The sequence below is a fragment of the Helianthus annuus genome, chromosome 17 (genome assembly GCF_002127325.2).
Source record: "Helianthus annuus cultivar XRQ/B chromosome 17, HanXRQr2.0-SUNRISE, whole genome shotgun sequence".
Classification (NCBI taxonomy): Eukaryota; Viridiplantae; Streptophyta; class Magnoliopsida; order Asterales; family Asteraceae; genus Helianthus; species Helianthus annuus.
Window position 1 is genome coordinate 162,604,269 of NC_035449.2, and position 21,980 is coordinate 162,626,248.

General features: G+C 36.6%; 1 protein-coding gene across 1 annotated transcript; it reads right to left on the minus strand.

The window, feature by feature from the left end:
• Positions 1-1,445: 1,445 nt before the first annotated feature.
• LOC110925139 (FBD-associated F-box protein At4g10400) lies at positions 1,446-6,098 on the minus strand. The gene is made up of 5 exons (XM_035986350.1): positions 5,994-6,098; positions 4,817-4,935; positions 2,509-2,986; positions 2,205-2,345; positions 1,446-1,739 (listed from the first exon to the last, which is right to left on the minus strand). The coding sequence occupies exons 1-5, from the start codon at positions 6,096-6,098 to the stop codon at positions 1,446-1,448; spliced, it is 1,137 nt and encodes a 378-aa protein (XP_035842243.1).
• Positions 6,099-21,980: the final 15,882 nt, after the last annotated feature.

Sequence of the window (21,980 nt, forward strand, 5' to 3'; positions counted from 1 at the left end):
ATTTTCTTTTTTCAGGCCATGTGAATGTGGGATTTTCTATTTGTTTTCAAGTATAATGTTAAGATTGTTTTAAAAATATGTAAATTTGTCGCAATAGATCCTTAACATATGACTCTCATTTCAAATGGTGCATTTTCTATATTATTTAAAAAACATAAACTAAATTAAGTGAAAGCAATGATATTTGTTTAAACCAGTAATACAAGTATGTTTTACACATCTTGGTAAAAAACTAACAAGTACATGATAAAAATATGTTCCCATAAGCATTGGCGCAGGTTAGAAGGGGCCCGGGGGGGGGGGGCGAACTTTTCGCTCAGTAGTGTAATTAATATGTGGTTTTCGTATAGAAATTTTTTGGTATATACGTTTTCGAACCCCTGGTTCTATAGAAATTTTTGGGTATTTACGTTTTCGACCCCCCGTTGGAAATCTCAAGCTTCGCCACTGTCCATAAGCATGAACCCCATGAAAATACGTTCTCAATCTGAGTTCAATAACTCGCTAGTAGTAGATTTCGAGCTAGTGAATTCAATCTTCTCTACCTAGATCAGTTGATAAAAGCATAACTGAATCCAGTCGATCGTTATTTATTATATGTAATACCAAATGTGCATGTAACAGGCCATTCTCAATATACATCAGACATCATGCCATATTACAAAACATGTACACATATATAATCCCAGCCTAGTTAGATTAAAAACTAAATAAGTAGTTTTAAAATCACTTTCAAAATGTAATCTTTGAGTGCACTTAACACTTGTCATATTACTCTCTACATATGGGGTGTATGTATTTAATTTCTACGATGCGAAATACAGAACCAAAGGGTCAAACCAGGTCACTGCGACTCGTAGGATTTTTTAAAATAAAAACATGAGTTGGTCTGTCAGTAGAGAAACAAACTTTACGATGCTCTTGACCAATAAATTCACATTCCTCGACTGATCATTTTATCCCTACATGGTGTTTTACTAACCATGCTTTAATGGTATAAAAACTCAAATATACAGTCTTAAATACAACTTTTCCACAGGTGCAACAAAGCATAAGGGCATACGGGGTGCCTTCGGGCAACCCCTTCGGTGACACCATATCCCGATCGGCAAAGCACCGCCAACACCTCGGGGACCAAGAGAGAAGGAGGGAAGCCGGTGGCGGCTCACCGAAGAGAGAGGGAGGAGAGAGAAGGCGGCGGTCCAATCACACCTTTTTTTTTTTTTTTTTTTTTTAAAAAAAAAAAAAACCAATTCACCTAAGAGGGGAGTGGCGCCATCAAATTGGGGTGTTAGGAGAGTTTAAGAGGGGAGTTGACGTGGCACACGGGGATTGGTTTGGCGTAAGAGAGGGGACTCACCTATTAGGTGAGCACCCCCTTCACCCTAATGGTTGGTTCTATCTTTGCTAGTGTGAATACTTAATAATATAACCATCAACAAAAGCTAACTATATACCGTAGATGAAGACAATTTCGACGTTTGAAAATGGATCTTGCAAAGGCTGGAAGCCCTTGAGAACCATGACAAAACCGCACACAACCGTTTTTCTTCTTCTATGCTTAAGCAGTTGCAAGTGATTGTTGCTGTCTTTAAAACCATTGCATTTCCCAACATGTATTCCAGAAACTCTACTTCAGACTTTTGCCCATTGCAATTTGAAAACTTGATGGTTGTAAGGTTTGTTAGCATACAAGTCGGAACCAACTTCGGTTTAATCCAACAACCTTCTTCATGTTTCTGTGTTTTAACACAAAAAAAAGAGTTAAATGTCATTTTAGTCGCTGTGGTTTGGGTCATTTTGACAGTTTAGTCCAAAGGTTTTATTTTTTGCATGTGAGTCCAAAAAGATTTCATTGTTGCCATTTTAGTCCACTGGGTTAATGTCATCCTTTTTTTTTGTTAACAAGAAGGGCAATTCGGTTATTTTATATGTAATTCTGTTAACTATAATGGCAATTTGGTCATATAAAATGACCAAATTGCCCTTCTCGTTAACAGAAAAATTGATGAAGCTAACCCAGTGGACTAAAATGGCAACGGTTGAAACCTTTTTGGACCCATAGGCGAAAAATGAAACTTTTGGACTAAACTGAGAAAATAACCCATACCACATGGACTAAAATAGCGTTTAACTTAAAAAAAGTCTCAGCATTACACAAGGATAAAAGGAGTTAAACAAGTAAAGAAGAAAATTCTCCAAACCTTGCTAACAGCATCAATACACAAACTTTTCAACTTCGGACAACGTCTAAGAAACTGGGGGATTAGTCTAGCTTGCAAGTAACCTTTCAACTCCAAGTGCTTCATATTCGGAAAGATCGGCAGAGATGTAGTGAATGGGAACTACAAAAAAGTATAAAGTTAAAAATGGTGCAAGAAAATAAATATCATTTAAAGAAGAATTCAAACTTACATTTTGAATTGAAAGATTTTGAATTCCTCTAATCCTGTTTAGTAGATGAACCCACAGATGATTAAATGTACTTTCCAAACATGTTATCAATACCTTACTCAAAGACGACACATCTTCCATTACAAAATACGAGCACAACACTCCACTAACAAGCAAGTATTCAAGATTAGGGACGCGTAAAACAACTTTGTTGATAACATTGTTGGTACATGATCTATATGTTAGTTTCAGTCGCTTCAAAGTAGGGATATTGAATATGTAATCTTTTTTATTGGTGTGCCTTGTTACTTCCAAAGATAAACTTTCAAGCACTGGGCAACCATCAATGAGTTTAAATACATTGACTATAGAACTCCTATGACCGGCAATGTCAAGGGTTTTCAAGCAAGGAAGATTGACAAAAGACGGACACTTCCAGCCCATGTAATGACAAGATTTACGACTTATTCTTAATTTTGTTAGTGTCGTGGAAGTGAACACGCTTAAAGGCAACTGAAGCTTGTTAATTCCTATATCTAGCTCATGAACGTTTAACCTGACCGCCTTATCAATCCAATTTGATACACTTGACCTATGAACTCGAGTATTAAATAAATGTAATCGAAATAAATTAAGTTGAAATGTTTTGCAAGTCTTTTCGAGCTGATCTGCGACTTTTGTAAAGGTGTCTCCGTTGAAATGGTGACCGTGACTATCATCAAAGTCAATGTTCGTGACAAACATCCAACTATACCTCCATCTTTTAGATAAAATGCTAGTTTGCACCGCAAATTTCGTAGGCATTAAAGAGAGTATGTGTGAAAGAATCTCTTCAGGCAACCTGCTAAACATGTCCGCCACGTTCTCACTTGCCGCCGAACTCATGGTTTAGCTCTTAAATTTGTTTCCTGAAAAAATCAATCACAGAAATTCAAAATCTCTCTACTACTTTCAAATTGATTTGAGAAACTGATTTGCTCATAATATATAAAGTATATATGATATAATGTAATCACAATCAAACTTAACTAGAATAAACAAAAAAAGAATTACGAATTTACATCGAGATAGTTGGTAAACGGGTAACAAGCTGCGCCGCTACCCCTTTTTAAATAGCAAAACTAAGCTTTTTAAAAACTACGTCCATAGATCTCGGGTTTACATCGAGATAGTTGGTAAACAAGTAACAAGCTGCGCCACTACCACTTTTTAAATAGCAAAACTAAGCCTTTTAAAAACTACGTCCATAGATTTCGGGGTCATAACATCACTATGCATGACCTTTTGAACTCGACTAAGTAGGTCCACAGCCTCTGGCGTCAGAAAACCAAAAGTATCAAAAGCAAATGGGATAAACACGTGTTGGTTGTCAAGGCACTAACCTGCATTACAAGATTCCTAATCCTGCATCTATACTAATTACCACACTAACCTCTTAAGAAACTCAACTAACACTAACAACTATATTCTTTATTCTAACAACATCTGTTCAAGAAGAAACTCAACTAACACTGACACTTTTCTTTATTCTAACAACATCTATTCAAGCTTTCGATTTGAAAACATGCAAACAGTTTAAACGTAAATTAATAACTGAAAGATGAAAACGTACCTGATTAATGGATTTCTTACGTTCAAATAAAAGCAATTAGGGTTTAGGATTTTAAATCAAGAGTAAACTGCCAACCAAAATGGTCCTGAGGTTTGATCACTTTTGCCACTTTAGTTCAAAACTCAAACATTTTGAATCTGGGTACATGTGATTTCAATTTTGTTGCAATTTTCATCCAAAATCAAAATATGGTCAGATTTTTCAGTTAACATCCAGTTTTTTTTTTGTCTTTTTCCTGTCTTTTATTGAAGGACAAATGGTCTTTTAACGTTTTATTATAACAAAATAAAAAAAATATGACCATTTTGCCCTTCATTAAAATAGAGGAAAAAGACAAACAAACTAGATGATACTTGAAAAATTTGACTAGATTTTGCTTTTGAATGAAAATGGCAACAAAATTAAAACCACAGAGACCTAGATTTAAAATGTTTGAATTTTAAACTAAAAGTGACAAAAGTGATAAACCTTAGGAACCATTTTAATAGTTTCATCTTAAATCAAAGTAAATATAGTAAAATTTATGAATCCGAATCACGAGAATTCATAGCCCAAGCTTAAAGCCCAATACAAAAGGGTTGGTTTTAATAATACTAAAATATGGCCCAACTATTTTACAACACTTTTTTTATGTTCAGAAGACACGGTGCAGGGCTTGAAATTGGGGCATTATACAATATGTAGACCACGTGTCAGAACGTGGCGTGGTATTAAAACGGACGGTGTGGTTAGTGGCGTGGTTAGTGGCGTTTTTATAAAAAAAATATATATATACATCAACCAATTAAAACACACCCAAAATTCACTCACCAATCAAGAGCCCCTACTTCACAATCCAAATGCCCCCACGCCAGTGGAAAACCCCAAGCCCAAACATAAACGTCATGAACAACGCCGTTCCCGGGGTGATGTGTGCGGCGTGGTCCTAACTGAAAACGATAACGAATTAGAAGAACCGTTGTATTTTTGCACTTAGGGGGATCGGGGCACCTTCGGTGACCCCGTGCGGGAACATGCTTGCCGATTAGGGGGGGTGCCGCCATCAAGGCGGTGAGGTATTTGGGGGAATGAAATCGGTGGGAAGTCACCGAAGAAAGGAAGGAGAGAGGGAGGAGAGAGGGAGGAGATGGACCAATGAATTTTTTTTTTTTAATAAAAAACCAAGTCACCTAAGAGGGGAGTGCCGCCATCAATTTAGGGTGTTAGGAGAGTTTAAGAGGGGAATTGACGTGGCACACGAGAATTGGTTATGCGTAAAAGAGGGGACTCCCCTCTTAGAGGAGTGCCCCTTACACCCTTACAGTTAATTCTATACTCGATAGTGATACTGACAAGTTTAAAAGCATTTATTGTTTTAATGCGAAAATTCTTAAAATAAACATATGCCCCGGTCAAAGTATCAAGTATAAACATTGACTTTTTAACTTCCAATATTAAAGTGTACTCTTATTGAGAAATAGCGGTAAGACCCGTATGCAAACACATGTCGTTTCTTAGAAAATCATGTATAACAAATATAAATGATGAGTATAGTTATATTTATATAGACTTATAAATAAAATAAATAAATAAGTCAGTTGGTAAATACTTAAAGTTTAGAGTATAAAAACTTAAAGTTTAGATTGTGCTGAGTCTTGTTTTTTTTTCCATAAATGTCTGAAGAACCATTTTGATGATGTATTCTTTTTGAGCCTTGTCTTCTTTTGTTAATTCATCCATCTTCTTTTCTTTACTTCTTTGATAAAGGATGCTAGCATGTGGAGCAGTGGGTCTCCTGATTGGCAATTTTTGTGAGCAGTGGGATCTCTCTTCCTTAACTCTTCCAACTTTTTGTAGGTAGCTAACACCTTTTCTTCTCTCCACCTTGTAACCTGGTTCCTTGACCCATAATCAGCAGTTATCAGCTCTTCTTTCATTCTTTTCAATTTCAAGGTCCTTTCTGGTACATTTTTCTTGTAATTGGCCAAACTGGAGGAGTTTGCTTTACCTTGTCTTGAATCATCTTCTGAATTCTGGCTATCTCCTCTTGCAGTTCACTGATGATCCATTCTTTGTATTGATACTTTTCTGCCCTGTACTTCTTGTATGCCATTATGTATTCAAGATAGTCATTTCTCATGCTTTCATCATCTTTTTCTGATAATTTCTGACAAAGGACTTTTGAGAACTGCTCTAAAGTTCTAACTTTGGTGAGCAGGTATTGATAGTTTCATTGAATCTCTTTGTTAGACTTTCCCTCTATGTCTCTTTTAGATATATCCTCTGCTTGTTGGGCCTTTATTTTGAGATATTCTTCTATATTTCTTGGCAAAGGATAACCTTGAACAGATGGGAGTTTCCTTTTTTCAGGATCATCTTCAGAGTAGAAGGATTTGATTTCCTCCCTCACTGCTGGAAGATCTAGAGGATATTGTACTCCTGCATGGACAATGGCAGTGTTTTGATTGAAGGGTTGAACTGAAGATAATGGAACAGGGTTTGGAATGGTGACAAGAGACAGTGGTTGTGTAGATGTTAGAGTTGGGGAAGTGTCATCTTCCAGTACAATGTTTGTTATCCTTCTCCATTTGTGCTTTGGAGAAGTTGGTGGTCTATTTGTGGGTTGAGTGGCAGTGATTGAAGTAGTGGGTATCTGACTAACAGCTATTGAAACAACTGGTGTTTCAACCACTGTGGTCACTACAACAGTTGATGTGTCAACTGTTGTTTTCTGCTTTTTGGCAGGTGGTTTTTGTGGTGATGATATTGTTTTCGGTATGGCGGTGGATTGAGTGTGGGTTGTTGTAGTAGTGATGGCAGTTGTTGAGATAACATCTGTTGGTTTGGAGGTTTGATGAGAGGAACTTTTGGGGATTTGAGGAGTTTGTTTGGTGGTTTTGGAAGATGTGGTTTTGGGTTGGCTTACTTTTCTGGTAGGCTGTCTTCTTTTAGGTTTAGAAGTACCATGCTCTTCTTTTTTCATTAAAACTTTCTTCTCCTCCTCAAACCTTTTAGACCATTTTATTTCCATTGACTCTTTCATGTTTGCCTTTAATGCAGCAAATGCATTTTGAGTCTCATCAACCTTTTTGGAACCATCTGGCCTTGGGATTTCTACCACAAGTTTGGACATTCGTTCTGGTGGCATGTATAAACCATCTTCTTTTCCCTTCTTCCCTTTAGTTTTCTCCCCCTTTTTGACATCATCAGGATTTTCAACATAGATGATTGAAGGAGGAGCAGTGCCAGTAGTTTGAAGCAGATGAGCTTTAATGGATTTGATATCTGCTTGAGTATCTTTGTACCTAGCTTCCATGACATTTCTGACCATTTGAAGTTGAACTTCATGTTGTTGATCTGCATATTGTCTTTGTTTGTGAAGCAGAGGTTGAAACAGATGCTATAACTCAGCAGTGGATGGAGCAGATGTTGCAGATGTTGCAAAGTGTAGCAGTGGGTGTAGCCTTTTGAGCTTGTAACAACTGTTGCAGCATAGTTTTGATTTCTGCAACAGACGTGTCAAGTTTATCAACCCTCTCCGCCAATTCTTTGTATTTTAAACCATCACCCAAGTTAATGGGATCATCTGATTTCCCACCAGTGGTGATTGTATTAGTGGTTGACTTGGGAAAAGTTTCCCCAAAATCATCCACTGATGCCCCTTCTTCTCGGTACTGGGGACTTTTTTGTTCAGCAGAGCTTACCATTTTAAGGTCACTAGTGTATAATCGAAACACACCAGTGGACACTATGGTTCCCAAAGAAGAAATTGCCTTCAAGGGAGTCTTACTAATGAAACTACTGTCCAGATGTAAACCAGTGGGTTCAACACCTGTAGTAGCTGCTCCACTTGAACTACTGACAGGAATTACTTGTAATTCCTGCAGTGTAGCCTCCTCAACTGTTAGTGGGTTAGCAGAGATAGAGACACCAGACTCGTCACTTGTTGTGGTATATTCTCATTGACATGTGATTGAGAAGAACTGATTTTTATCTGGGCTATATCAAGTGCATCCAACAGAGGTATCATTGATTGTGGTGTCCCTGTTGATACAACCTGATCCTTTTGAGAGGATGCAGGAGGAGTTTTAGGCTCAGGTTGAGATCTTTCTTCCATCTGCTGTGAGGAAGTAGCAGTAGTGGTTTCAGGTGACTTCTGTGTTGTCACAGGTGTTACCTCTGGGATCTCGTCTTCCAGAGTCATCTTTTTGGTGTGTTTGGGGGGCTTTTGGGTAGTTTTCTTTTTGGTCTTTTTTGTGATTTTTGGTGTGGGTTTCACAGATGGGGTTGTGCTTTTGTGATCACCAGGAGCAGTGGGCTCAACAGCAGGAGCCTGAGGAGCAGTTGTTGCTGCTAAATTCTGCTTAGGTACCTCTGTTTAGGTTTTTGAAGGTTTTGACAGCCTTGTGAATGTTTCAGAAGTTAGACTGTTTATTTGAATAGGATTTACTTGGATAAGCACATGTGCATTATCCTTTAAAAATTTCTTTTGAAGATAAAAACTTAAAAACCTTGGAAACGATAAAAATGATTTTTTATTAACATTCTTAACCATATCATTGAAAATTTTCTGAGAGTAGTTAAAATTTCCTTCAGCCATGATAGCATAGCCCAGGTATTGGATTTTCAATGGTATTTCATTAAAAACTGTTGTTTTATTTGACACACACATCAGGAGGGTATGGAATAAAAACCTCGGAGCAGGTGGAAAACTACCCTTTTGTAAAGTATCCTTTTTCATTTCTTATTCATACCCTCTCTCAATGAAATCAGTTTGGTACTCTGTTTTTGGGAAAGAGCTTTTACCTGTAAGATCATTGATTTCAAAAACCTCTGAAATGGTTTGAGGTGTGATGACCACTGGAATTCCCCTTATTGATGAAGTAATAGCTAAGGTCTTTTTGTCCTTAGTTTCAAGCTTTGCATTTTTCCAGAACTCTCGTTGGGTATCCAGGTAGATGGTTTCATTGCAGGTTAACAAAGTTTTGTACTTTGAAGATGAAAGTGCATCAATCACGGAATGAAAACCTGTGTTTTGACTTGTTTTTGCAAGTGTACACACATAGTTATGACGGGTTTTGAATGGAAGATCCATGATAAATCAAAGGTAGTTAAGAACGAAGGAAGAAGATAAGTGATTTGAGAGAATTTGGTGAAAACTGCTTTTGAAAGGAATTTTAAATTCGACTCGACAGTCAAAACCCTGTTTGGGGTTTTGATCAGGGTTTTATAGGTGGAAAAAGTGAATGCTGACGTGACAGCAGTTACAAAAGATCTGACGGCTAAGTACTGTCCACGTGACAACCTCTGATGAATAATGGATGACAGTTGTTAGGAAACCACTGATGAATCAATATCAGTAGTTTACAGTGATGAAAATGAAAACAGTAGCTGACTATAACTATCAGTGGATAGCCTATCAGTGGATTAATACACTGAGCTTTAACAACAGTCATTATATAAACAGTGGTTCAAGCATGTTCCTTCTAAAAAAAAACTATATTTTAACCCAACAGTCGTTTCAATCCCCTTCAACCTCCACAAAACACTATTTTAATCCAACAGTGATTTTAAACCACCATTTTAACCAAACAGCGGTTTCAACCACAGTTTTCTTAACAGTAGTTCCAAACATCTATTTTCATCCATCTGTTGACCAAAGTCAACAGATGTATCAACCACTGTTTTATTTTCAAACATCTGTTTTTAATAACAGAGCTTTGATAATTTAAACATACCTTTGCCAAGATTACAAGCTTTTACACTCTCAAACCTAAATATTTATTTACTTAATTTAAATAACAAACATGGTTAATAGTTTTAACACAACTAATTATATAAAAACTACAAGTGTCAAACAAAGGTAACTATATGATAAACAAAGTTCAAAACAACAAATAGCAATCAATAGAATACAACATCCTAATTCCAAATCAATGGGCGAAACAGCATACAGACTTCATCCATCTGTTGACCCAAGTCAACAGATGTATCAACCACTGTTTAATTTTCAAACATCTATTCCCAATAACAGAGCTTTGATCATTTAAACAGACCTTTGCCAATATTACAAGCTTTTACACTCTCAAACATAAATATTCATTTACTTAATTTAAATAACAAACATGGTTAATAATTTTAACACAACTAATTATATAAAAACTACAATTGTCAAAACAGCAAACAACATTCAATAAAATACAGGATACTAATTCCTAATCAATTGGTGAAACAATAGTCTCGATAAATAAAGCTCCTTTCGGACCATTGTAGTTGTCAACATGTTAGAGGTATTTCAGAAGTTCGTTGCTCAGATCAATTTCAATCATATCCCCCTAGATGCTTGTTATCAGCCACTTGTTGTCTTCAATTATATTAGTCCTTCGGAGCCTATCTACATAATCAACTACACCAGGATTATTGAAAACAAACACCTTCATCCAGCCTTCTTCTTCATATCTGAGCAAATCAACAGTTAGCTCAGCAGACTTTCCAATAACAATCAAATGCAGCCTCTTTGCGATGGTCAAAAAAATGCCCTTGGCAAGGATTGACTACAATACTCTCTGGAAAACGAAGCATTCTGAAAGTCTCACTCAGAACATCAAAAGCAACGATGTTCCTCTCACCTAGTGGATACCAATAATTTGAAACAATAAAATATATGGTTTTATCAGCATAAACTCCTGTGGACCATGAATAATCACTTGAACCATAATTGTTTACGCTACCGAAATTTATTGTTCTCCATGACTCACGACGTCGTGAGTAAACACGAGCAGCAGTTACATTACGGCAACATCTGATGTTCAGCACTTTCAGATCATTGAACTGATCAAAATAAATTCCACCAGTATCAGAATTTCAATCATGATTGTAGTTGAAGTAGTCATCAGACAAAACCTTATAGCGCCTGGTACTTGGTTCCAAAGAATCAGCTGACAGCAAATCCTTCATTGCAAACTAACAACAAACCATTAAATGATGATAGAATACGTAAGAAGCTAGGGTGGACATTGTTAGGAGAACTTAAGGTTTTGCTTCTAACAACATCCAAATTACCAGCAACTACGTCGTCAATGACAATTGACGTGTCTTTAAAGGAGAGTAGTTTCTTTTGTACTGAATCTCCACTTCGGAGAGCATGCATCATCTGAAATCCATGACTTGATAATTCCCTATAAAAATTATTGGAAAGACATTTGAAACGGCCAATATCTTCTACAGAGAGCCTTGTGAAAATCTCGTCAACAATCACTTGAAACCCAAATTTTTCCATTTTGTAGTGAACCAATGCGTCTTTGAAAGTAAAAGAAATTGTAATGATATTAATAAACAAAAAACTTTTGAAGATGATTGAGTAGATGGATGAAAACGGTAATGATCAAAACCTCTGCCCAATGTATTTTATATACCCAATGAAGGCGGTTATGACTAAATACATCGTTAGACGAAAGAATATGATGCGACAGTCGTTAGGCTTTTAATACATTTTCATGGGAAAAATATAAAATTAAACACGTTATTATAATTACAATTAACCTATTCATTTACCTATAAGACGCCTTTATCATAAGACATAAGTGATTGAGTGACGTGCATTAATTGCAAAGTACATATCCCCAGGCATTTTGAATTTGAAATTACCGGCAATTTCAAAACCACTGCTATGGTATATGTTTGCCAAAGGAAACATCTGCTAAGTTATACTTTCTTGGCTATGGGCAGTGGTTTGTACTCTTGAATGTGGGCCAGACCTTTGACATTTAAATATAGAGCAGTGGTTTGAAATTAAATGTATTTTAACTCAGATAAAAAATTGACACATCAGTAATCATCATTTAATCATAACTCAGATAAAAAATCTATTCATTTGGAATACAAAGATATTGCGAACATCTGTTAAAGCCTCTCCTGTTCGCAACAGTAGCAAGTCAAACAGATGTTGGCAACAACAGATGTTAAGCAATTGAGAGGAGGAAATTCTTCGAAAAGCTCTATTAGGCAACAACAGATGTTGGCACCAGTAGCAAGTCAACTGCCGTTAGATCAGCAGATGATGATTTAGAGCAGATATTCTCTTTTGGCAAACTTTAACTTTGACAGATCTATACACTAACAAAAATTGATACAACATCAACATAATCTAATTAAACTCAGAGACAATTCACTTCTACATCAAAAGTACCGATCTGCAATAATCAGATGATATTAAAAATTACATAATAATACTTATTCAGCTTAAAATTACAACGAAACTTTAAAATCTAACAACACCACCAAGAAATTTATGAACCTAATAGTTCAAATTTAGTGCTTTTAGCTTTAAACTCCATCAATGTATATCTTCCACGTAATCTAATTAAACTCAGAGACAATTTCACTTCTACATCAAAAGTACCGATCTGCAATAATCAGATGATATTAAAAATTACATAATAATACTTATTCAGCTTAAAATTACAACGAAACTTTAAAATCTAACAACACCACCAAGAAATTTACGAACCTAACAGTTCAAATTTAGTGCTTTTAGCTTAAAATTTAGTGCTTTTAGCTTTAAATTCCCTCAATGTATATCTTCGACAATCGCCATGAACTCCACGGAAGTACTCAATGCATCCAAATCAGGTTTCTAGAAACCTGATTTCTCGTGAACAGACCAAGATGCAGTACATGAAAACACTTATTCAGCTGTTGAAGAATAGCCCTGTCCTCATATACTTAATCCTTAACTTTGTTCATAAAGAGCTGCTGTAAACCAAACTTTATGCTTCTTTTAATACAAAAAAGGCAGGAAAGTCCATTACTCTAGTAAGATAAAATCTTATCTTACAGCAGTAGCAGATCCTTTCTTGCGTTTAGTAGGAACTACTGCGGGTTCTACATCATTATCATCTGCCCAAAATCATATATAATCATCATTTAGTCATAAGCAAAAATTATTTTAAATGTACATTTAATAATCTTTCTTTGTGTTTAATTTAACTTTATGCTTCTTTTAATATAAACCTATAATAACCCGCAGCAGATTGTATGAATTTCAAACAACTGTGATTAGACTGAAATATAAAGTGAGAATTAGAGTATATCACTTCAAAATTAAAAATTCAAAATTTCAAAACTGGAGTAACAAAAAACACATACTTTAAATGATGTTGGAACAATGATACTGGAAACAACCATAGAACAATCATCATCATCATCATCATCTGCAGCAGATCATTCACAATCTTCATTTAGTCATATTCAGATAACAAAACTTTAGTCAAAATCAAAATAAAAAACAAAAACAAACATAATCATATATATATATATCACATTACCATGATCAAGGTAAACAACATATCCCCAAAATTTTTTCTGAATGTGGGACAGAGAGAGCTTCAGTTTTCTCTTATCCATTATGAACAAATGCCGAGTATTGAGAAGAAGAGATTTGAGGGAGAGATACATTAAAAATGTGGTTTGAAAATACAAAAGAAGAGAACACGTTTATATAAGAAGATGATTGACAGAAGTGAGTGAGTGACATGCATTTATCGAAAATTATATATCCCCATGCATTTTGAATTTCAAATTACCCGCAATTTCAAAACGTCTGCTGCTAGGTATACGTTTGCCAAAGGAAGCATCTGCTACTTTCTTATAGAAGGGCAGTGGTTTGCCCTTTGGAATGTGGGTCAGACCTTTAACATTTGAATACACAAGGCAGTGGTTTGAAATGAAATTAAATCTATTTTAAAGTGATTTATATATTAGACTTTATGATGTAATAATGGCATAAGAAAAGCCTTGTTGGACAGACTCTCCTGCTGACACATCAGCTTTTCTTATGTCATTGGGATTTCTCCTTTTATAGAAAGTATAGATAAGCCGGCCACATGGCAATGTTTGTGCGTGTCTACTGTCCACGTGGACCCACTAGTGAGATGTCACATGTAATTTTGGAACAAAAACGCCTCCTTAGATATACCTTTCTGCGAGGATGCCTTCCACGTGACACAAAATGGTCTGTTATTTGAGCAACGAATAGTAGCTCTCAATTTTTTGATACTTCATTATTATAATTACTTTTGAGCGTATTTTTGTTTTTCTCTTGTAACCTCAAAGAAGGTGCATTCACATAACTGCCCTTAGGTGCTGTTTGTTTTTGCAGACATAAAATGTCTGCAAGCTGATTTCATCTGTTCTCATGTCTGCAACTGAAGATATGGTCTGAAGCTCTGCAAGCTGAAAATATAAGACTGTTTGTTTTTATAAATTGATAATGTCTGCACAGAATCACAATACTATCAAATGAGTAACATAACATGTTAAGCTGTTCATAGAATCAATAACTTAACATAACCGAACCAAACTGAACTGTGCACACCCTAAAATAAAAATAAGATAGAATGAATTTATAAAATAAAACATAAAAAAGTCCATCTTAGCCCTAAATCTCTCTTACCCACCATTTCTGCTATGCTTCAACAGGTATTGTCTCAATTTTGGTTCAATTTGTGTTTTTTTTTATTATTTCTTGTTCGTAACTGCTATGCTACTTCTAAAGTTAGTTTGGATTTGCTTATTTTTCAAAATATAATTCATGCTACTTTGATTATTGTTCCATTTTTGCCCTAATTTGGTGATCTGTTTGTTTCCCCCAAATTATGCTTCACGTTCCCTGAATGTCAAAATGTTTAATTTTGATGATAAATAACTGTTAAATACTTTCAGATTGAAATGTTTATGACGACTTTAAGAAAGTAGAAGGAATTAGAGCTTACCGGAAACCGGCCGGACTTTTACTCCGGTCATCAGAGTTTAGACAGAGGAAATACACAAGTTTTTGTGGTGTGCGGTGTTTGGATTAGGGTTTTATATATTTTCTAATAGAAAAAAGAGGAAGAAGGGGTTTTATGAAGAAGTTTGAAGCAAAGGTTCCATAGCTTTTTTTTAAGATGAAAGAAGCCATTTTTAGATCTGTTTGAAAAAGAAAAACAAACATTCTTCAAGGTCTTATGTCTGCCCGCCTGCAGACATAGGCTCTTTGCAGACGTTTTAAGCAAAAACAAACAACACCTTATATATGAGGATGATATGATTTTGGCAGGAAACAGCCTAGATAAAATCCAAGAAACTAAGGCATATCTTGATCAAAACTTTAGCATTAAAAATCTAGGAGTGCTAAAGTACTCCTTGGGAATTAATGTTACTCGAACCAATAATGGTCTTGTTCCTAATCAAAGGAAATATAAATTAGACATTCTGGAAGACTGTGGCATTAGCTAAGCTAGGTTGTCGACATAGCAGTTTTCCAATATGTCAGAGTCTAAAACTTGACAAGGACAAGGGAGGGTCAAGAATAGATGCTGGCTAATTGTAACAACTGCCACTAAAATCAATAATTAGGACGATAATTAGTCAATAAGGAAAACCCTAATTGAGACACCCAAGTAATTCTGTATAAGCCCTAAAATTTTCAGAACAATCGGAATTAGGATCAGGGCCCCTAAAACTCGAGGGGGGCAAACCCTAGTTGATAATTATCTAAATTAAAACGTTGCACAGTTCTGATTGGTTAATTTCTTGAGTCACCTAAGCTATAACCGAGCCTAGGCAGCCTATGAATTAGACTGCTTAGCTTACGGACCGCAAGGGAAAGGGCTTACGGTCCGTAAGCGAGTCCCAAAAATTACTATAAATAGCCGACCTTGGGACTTGCATAGAGGAGTTGAAACGACGTAAATAGCTTCTGTGTACGTCGAGTTAAGGCTGTTATATCACAATTAAACACACACGATCACGAGGTGCTGCCGCAATCAGGGTAATAACTCGATCGCTATTACGATTCAACGTCTGATCGATTATAACTATCCAACGATTGTCCGAGTGCTGCTCAAATTGAGCTTGTACTTTGTTATTCATTGTGATTTCGACTTGAATGTTTGAGTGCTGTTCGAATTCGGACTATGCTCTGTCATTCGTTGTGAATCCATTGAATTATTAAGTATCGCGCTTGATAATAGTTGTGAGGGTTTAATCTCGTGAATTGACGTAACTGCTGAATTAGTTACTAATCCCGTTTGTGTGTGCATTGTTATTTAAATTAGGTTAAAAGGCTAATCAGTAAAGCTTATACTCTGCTCGTAAATCTGCAATGTGAGTCATTCTCTTTTTATCAACTGTTTTACAAAAGTCCAAGTTATTTTCAAAAGTTATAATTACAGGGATTAAGTCTATGTAATCACCAAGTTACAGCCGGTATGTGGGGTTTTGTATACATTACTTATTTCTCGTCACACTTGGACAACGAGTTAGCCAAGGGGTGATCTGACCACAGTCACAGACACCATTTGGACAACGAGATAGCCAATGGGTAGTCGAGTGACAAGTACTGTGGGTAGTTGGTTTGATATCAGAAACATTGTAATTCCCCTTAATACTGTAAATTATAACAAAAGGTGTCGTTTTCAGTAAAATGAACGATTCACTCAGTATTTCCCCGCTGACAAAACCTTTTTCAAACATGTTTCAGGTGATCTGGTGTGAGCAAAGGAAAGTGCCACGGAGCACTCCCAGCTTAGAAAAGTGGCTCAATGCAAATAAATAAAATGAACATGTTTTGAAAATAAAGATTTCCCTGGGAAATCACATTATTGTAAAATACGGGAATTTATCCCTAAGTTATGAAACGAGCAGTTTGAATTATTAAAAGATCCTGTTTAAAAAAAAAGACTTCCGATGTCGCCTAAATTAAATACCACGGGATTCCTGTCCCGCGGCCTCTGAAACGGGTCAAACCGGGTCGGGGGCCGTGACAGGAAAAGGTGGTATCAGAGCCACTGTTTTAAGCTTACTGATTAAGCTCACTGTTCTAATTGATATAAGCCTATTACAAATTAGGAAAATGTCATTCTGTGAATATATGCTTATTAACTGACTAATTGTAAAAATTACAGTATGGGTAAACAAAAGATTTCTGCTATCTACCGCAAATTAGATAGTACACCTAAAGAACAGGGAACCTCTTCCTCCAAATCTCCCATCGAGTTAGAGGAAGGAATCTTTGTCCGTAAGGCAAATTATGAAAACCCTCTTACCCCGGAGAAAAGGAATTCAATTCTTAGAAAGAGTCAAGAGAAAAAGAAACCCCAAACCAAGAGAGTGAGATTTAACCCAGAGATTCAGGAAATTCACAATAATCCACCAGGGGAAAATAACCTAGATGAAAAATGGGCAAACCTGTATATGCTAGCTACTGTAGCAGAACATGCAAACCTTTAAAAACCCTAAGTTTAGTAACAACACTTCCCAGTAAATAAATAAATAAATCTGAGTGTGTTCTGTTTGCTGTTATGTTGTACAAATTAGTGTGCAATAAAACTGTTTATTTGTTAAGCTTTGTTCCAAAGTTTTAACTTAACATTTTGTGCATTTTGCATATATGCTACACAACATGAGTGAGCTATCCGAGGCGTTCCAGAACCTCAACCTCTATCCTGTGCCAATTGAAGTCTCCCACAACTTCACTGGTTACATTGCTGACATAGAGGAACCTCTGGAATTCCAAGCTCCACCGCTGGAAAAAGCAAAACCTAAAAAGAGGAGAAGATATGTAGGATGGCGAAAAGTGCGTAGAAGGAAACCTAGGAGACTCCCTAAAATAGAAAATCCTGTAAGTGTGAGCAAGGGAAAGGAAGTAGAAACCGGAGAAAGTTCCAAACAAGCAGGGACATAAATAGGGATAGACCTAAAGCAAAAGGGAATAGAGATCGGAGAAAGCTCTAAACAGCCCGAGGAAATCACATTCCAGGACGAAATAGACCGCCTACTGGATAATTGTGATATACTAGAGCCTATCAACGATAATCTCTTCTCTTATCCTGCTACAGCCCAACTCCCAATAAACCTAGGACCAGCTATTCCAGACCCACTAGTTCACACCCGACCATTAGGCCAAATGGAGGAATGGTGGACCAATGACTGGCAATTCCAAAATATAGTTAATAGTCCCTATAGTTTTCTCCCACAGTTTGATCCAGAACCTATCCCTAATCCGCCAATGAGCTATGAAAATTTAGCTGAACTACGTCAGTTTGGTGAAGAACTGATAGGCACTGGGAATAGGATTCGGGAAATGGGGGAACAAATCTCCTGGAAGTACGACGAGAGGGAGCGTTGTTACTGAAACTGCCAGTGAACCAAAAGATAGGAGGGGTTTGGAGAAGTTTGTTTATATTATAACTAATATAGTAAAACTGATTCTGTAAAATGGTCAATAAAACAATGTAAGATAAAAAGTGTGTATTGAAGCAGGTATAATATATAAAACAAAACAGAAGTCGAGGCATCGACAATTTTGGTTATATTTGTATGTTGTAATAATCTATGTGTTATCTGTGCTGATTTTGTTACCAATAATTAGATACTAATAATTCCTATTAATACTAATTAGCAGATGGAAAACGCTAATAGTGAACCAGTTAATGAAGTAAATCAGTCCGAGCAAAATCAAGAAGATCAATATATAACTAGACAAGATATTGAGAACTTTATTGCTCGAGGGATAGCCAATGCTATTCCAGAAATTGTGGCTGCTGTTCAGAAACCAGCCAAACCACAATTAATTCCTAGTAAACGTACTCCGGAAGATAACGGCAGTAACAACATAAATGGAGGCGGCAATCATGACAACCATGATCCGCAACAGGCCCCACTCCCTAAAAGAATGAAAGCTGCAACACTTGGTTGCACTTACAAAGAATTTCTTGCCTGTAAACCCGCAGAATTTGCAGGTAACGAAGGGGCAACTGCAACAATGCGATGGTTAGAGAAAACCGAAGCAGTAATTGCAATAAGTAAATGTGCTGAAGAAGATCAAGTGATGTATGCTTCGAATCTATTCAAAGAAGGGGCGCTAGAATGGTGGAACACGGTGCTACAAGCAAAAGGAAGAAGGGTGGCCTATGCAATGAATTGGGAAGAATTTAAGAGTCTTGTAGAAAGAAAATTCTGTCCCGAATACGAGAAGGAACAAATGTCAAACAAGTTCCTGAGCCATCGTATGATAGGAGTAGACTGTCGAGGGTATACTTCAACATTCTTCGAATATGCGAGAGTGGTACCTTCCCTGGCTTCGCCAGAACCAGTACTCATTTCCCGTTATATTTGGGGATTAATTGGAGAAATCCGTAACATCGTTAAAGCTGCGAGACCGCACACGATTGACGATGCTGTGGAATTAGCAAATACCCTAACCGATGAACTAGTCCGCACAAGAGAAGAAGATCGAAAGAAAGAATTGGCTCAGAAGATTACCCAAGGATTTCGTACGGGTAATAATAACCGCTTCAAAAGAAGAGGAACAGGGCAATCCTCGTCACCTCCTTTCTGCAGAAATTGCAAAAAGAAACACTATGGACAGTGCAATATATTTTGCAACTTCTGCAAGGCGAAAGGACATCGGGAAGAAGACTGCAGAAGGAAAACAAGAATCTGTTATAATTGCGGAGAACAGGGCATATCAAACCTGAATGTCCTAAGTTAGCCCAACCAGCAGACAATAAAGCTAAAACGGCCGATGGAATAACTAAGAAAAATGCGCGTGCATTCCAGCTGACAACTCAAGAAGCCGAACTTATTCCAGACATGATAGCGGGTACGTTCTTAGTGCATAACGTCTATGCAAAAGTATTATTTGACTCTGGTGCAAACCAAAGTTTTATTAATACTTCATTCTGCCAAGCTCTTAACTTACCCCTAACTACCCTTAGGCAGATTTATACAGTCGAAACGGCAGACGGAAATTCTGTCAACATAGACAAGGTTCTGCAAGAAGGAAAGATAGAATTGTTAGGTCATAAATTTTCTGCAAACCTGTTACCTATGAATTTAGCCGGATTTGATGTAGTATTAGGAATGGATTGGTTAGTCACCAACCATGCTCGAATCCTGTGTGCTAAGAATTCCGTAGAAATCTGTACCCCCACAGGAGAAGTAATTCTAATTACAGGAGATAGACCTCGAAAGCCACTAAAATTCATTTCAGTAATGAAATTGGCTAGCTATTCAAGGAAACAAGAAATGGTGTATATGATTTCTGTAATCATCAACACTTAAAGTAAGGAACTCCAGGACATCCCTATAGTTTCAGAATACCCAGATGTTTTTCCAGAAGAATTACCTGGTTTACCACCTGATAGGGAAGTAGAATTTAGAATTCATTTAATTCCAGGTACTACACCAATAGCTAAGACACCTTATCGATTAGCACCTACTGAAATGCTAGAATTAAAAAAGCAGTTAGATGAATTACTAAGCAAAGGATTTATACAACCTAGTTCATCCCCTTGGGGTGCACCAGTGTTGTTTGTGAAAAAGAAAGATGGATCGATGAGAATGTGTATCGATTATAGGGAATTAAACAAGGTTACAATTAAGAATCGATACCCACTACCTAGGATTGATGATCTTTTTGATCAATTGCAAGGAGCTAAGTATTTCTCTAAGATAGACTTAAGATCTGGATATCACCAGTTGAAAGTACAAGAGGATGACATACCTAAAACTGCTTTCAGAACTAGGTATGGTCATTATGAGTTTACAGTCATGCCCTTCGGATTAACAAATGCTCCAGCCGCATTTATGGACACGATGAATAGGATCTGTAAACCATACTTGGATAAATTTGTGATCGTTTTCATTGACGATATACTTATTTATTCCAAAAGTCAGGAGAAACATTGTGAGCACTTGCATGCACTCTTAACATTGTTAAGAAAGGAAAAGCTTTATGCCAAATTCTCGAAGTGTGAATTCTGGCTACAAGAAGTGCAATTTTTAGGTCATATGGTGAATCACGAAGGAATTCACGTGGATCCTGCTAAAATAGAAGCAATCACAAATTGGAAAGCTCCACGAACAGCTATGGAAGTTAGAAGTTTTCTAGGATTAGCTGGATATTATAGGCGATTTATTAAAGATTTCTCTAAGATAGCTGTACCTTTAACTAAGCTGACCTGTAAAGCCGTTAAGTTTGAATGGGGACTTAGACAAGAAGAAGCTTTTAGGATTCTAAAGCACAAATTAACGAATACTCCAATTTTAGCTTTACCCGAAGGAACCGAGGATTTTGAAGTATACTGTGATGCTTCAAAATTAGGATATGGATGCGTGTTGATGCAACGCAAAAAGGTAATTGCGTATGCCTCTAGGCAATTGAAAAAGCACGAGGAAAATTACTCGACTCATGACCTAGAATTAGGAGCCATAATTTTTGCCCTTAAAATTTGGAGACATTATCTGTATGGAAGTAAGTTTACCATCTATACGGATCATAAGAGTTTAAGGTATATATTTGGGCAAAAAGAGCTAAACATGAGGCAAAGAAGGTGGATGGAAATCCTAAGTGATTACGACTGTGATATTCAATATCACGAAGGAAAAGCGAACGTAGTCGCAGACGCCTCAAGTCGTAAGTATCATGAAAAGCAAAGACGAGTCCGTGCTCTTAGATTAAATCTACAATTAGATTTAATGGAACAATTGAAGAAAGTTCAAGGAACGGCAATCAAGGACGATGCCAAAGAAATGAAAGGTTACCTAAAGGAATTAGAACAAGGAAAGGATTGAATTTGGAGATTCCACAAGAAACGAATTTGGGTACCTAAACAAGGAGAATTAAGAAATAAGATTTTAGAAGAATCTCATAAATCAAGGTATACTGTACATCCAGGAAATAATAAGATGTACCAAGATTTAAGAAATAATTTTTGGTGGATAGGAATGAAAAAGGATATAGCCGAATACGTATCTAAGTATCTAACCTTTTCACAAGTTAAAGCCGAACATCAGAAACCTTCAGGACTACTACAACAGTTAGAAATGCCTGTATGGAAATGGGAACTCATAACAATGGACTTTGTTACTAAGTTACCCAAAACCAGAAAAGGTAATGATGCTATTTGGGTAATTGTGGATCGATTAACCAAATCAGCTCATTTTCTAC

Excerpts from the sequence above, each read along its gene's own strand:
- LOC110925139 (XM_035986350.1), bottom strand. The coding sequence starts at position 6,098 with ATGGCATACAAGAAGTACAGGGCAGAAAAGTATCAATACAAAGAATGG. Across the intron at positions 2,346-2,508 it reads ATGTGTCGTCTTTGAGTAAG|TTCCCATTCACTACATCTCT; the intron begins GTATTGATAACA and ends ACTTTTTTGTAG. Across the intron at positions 1,740-2,204 it reads GTATTGATGCTGTTAGCAAG|AAACATGAAGAAGGTTGTTG; the intron begins GTTTGGAGAATT and ends GTTAAAACACAG.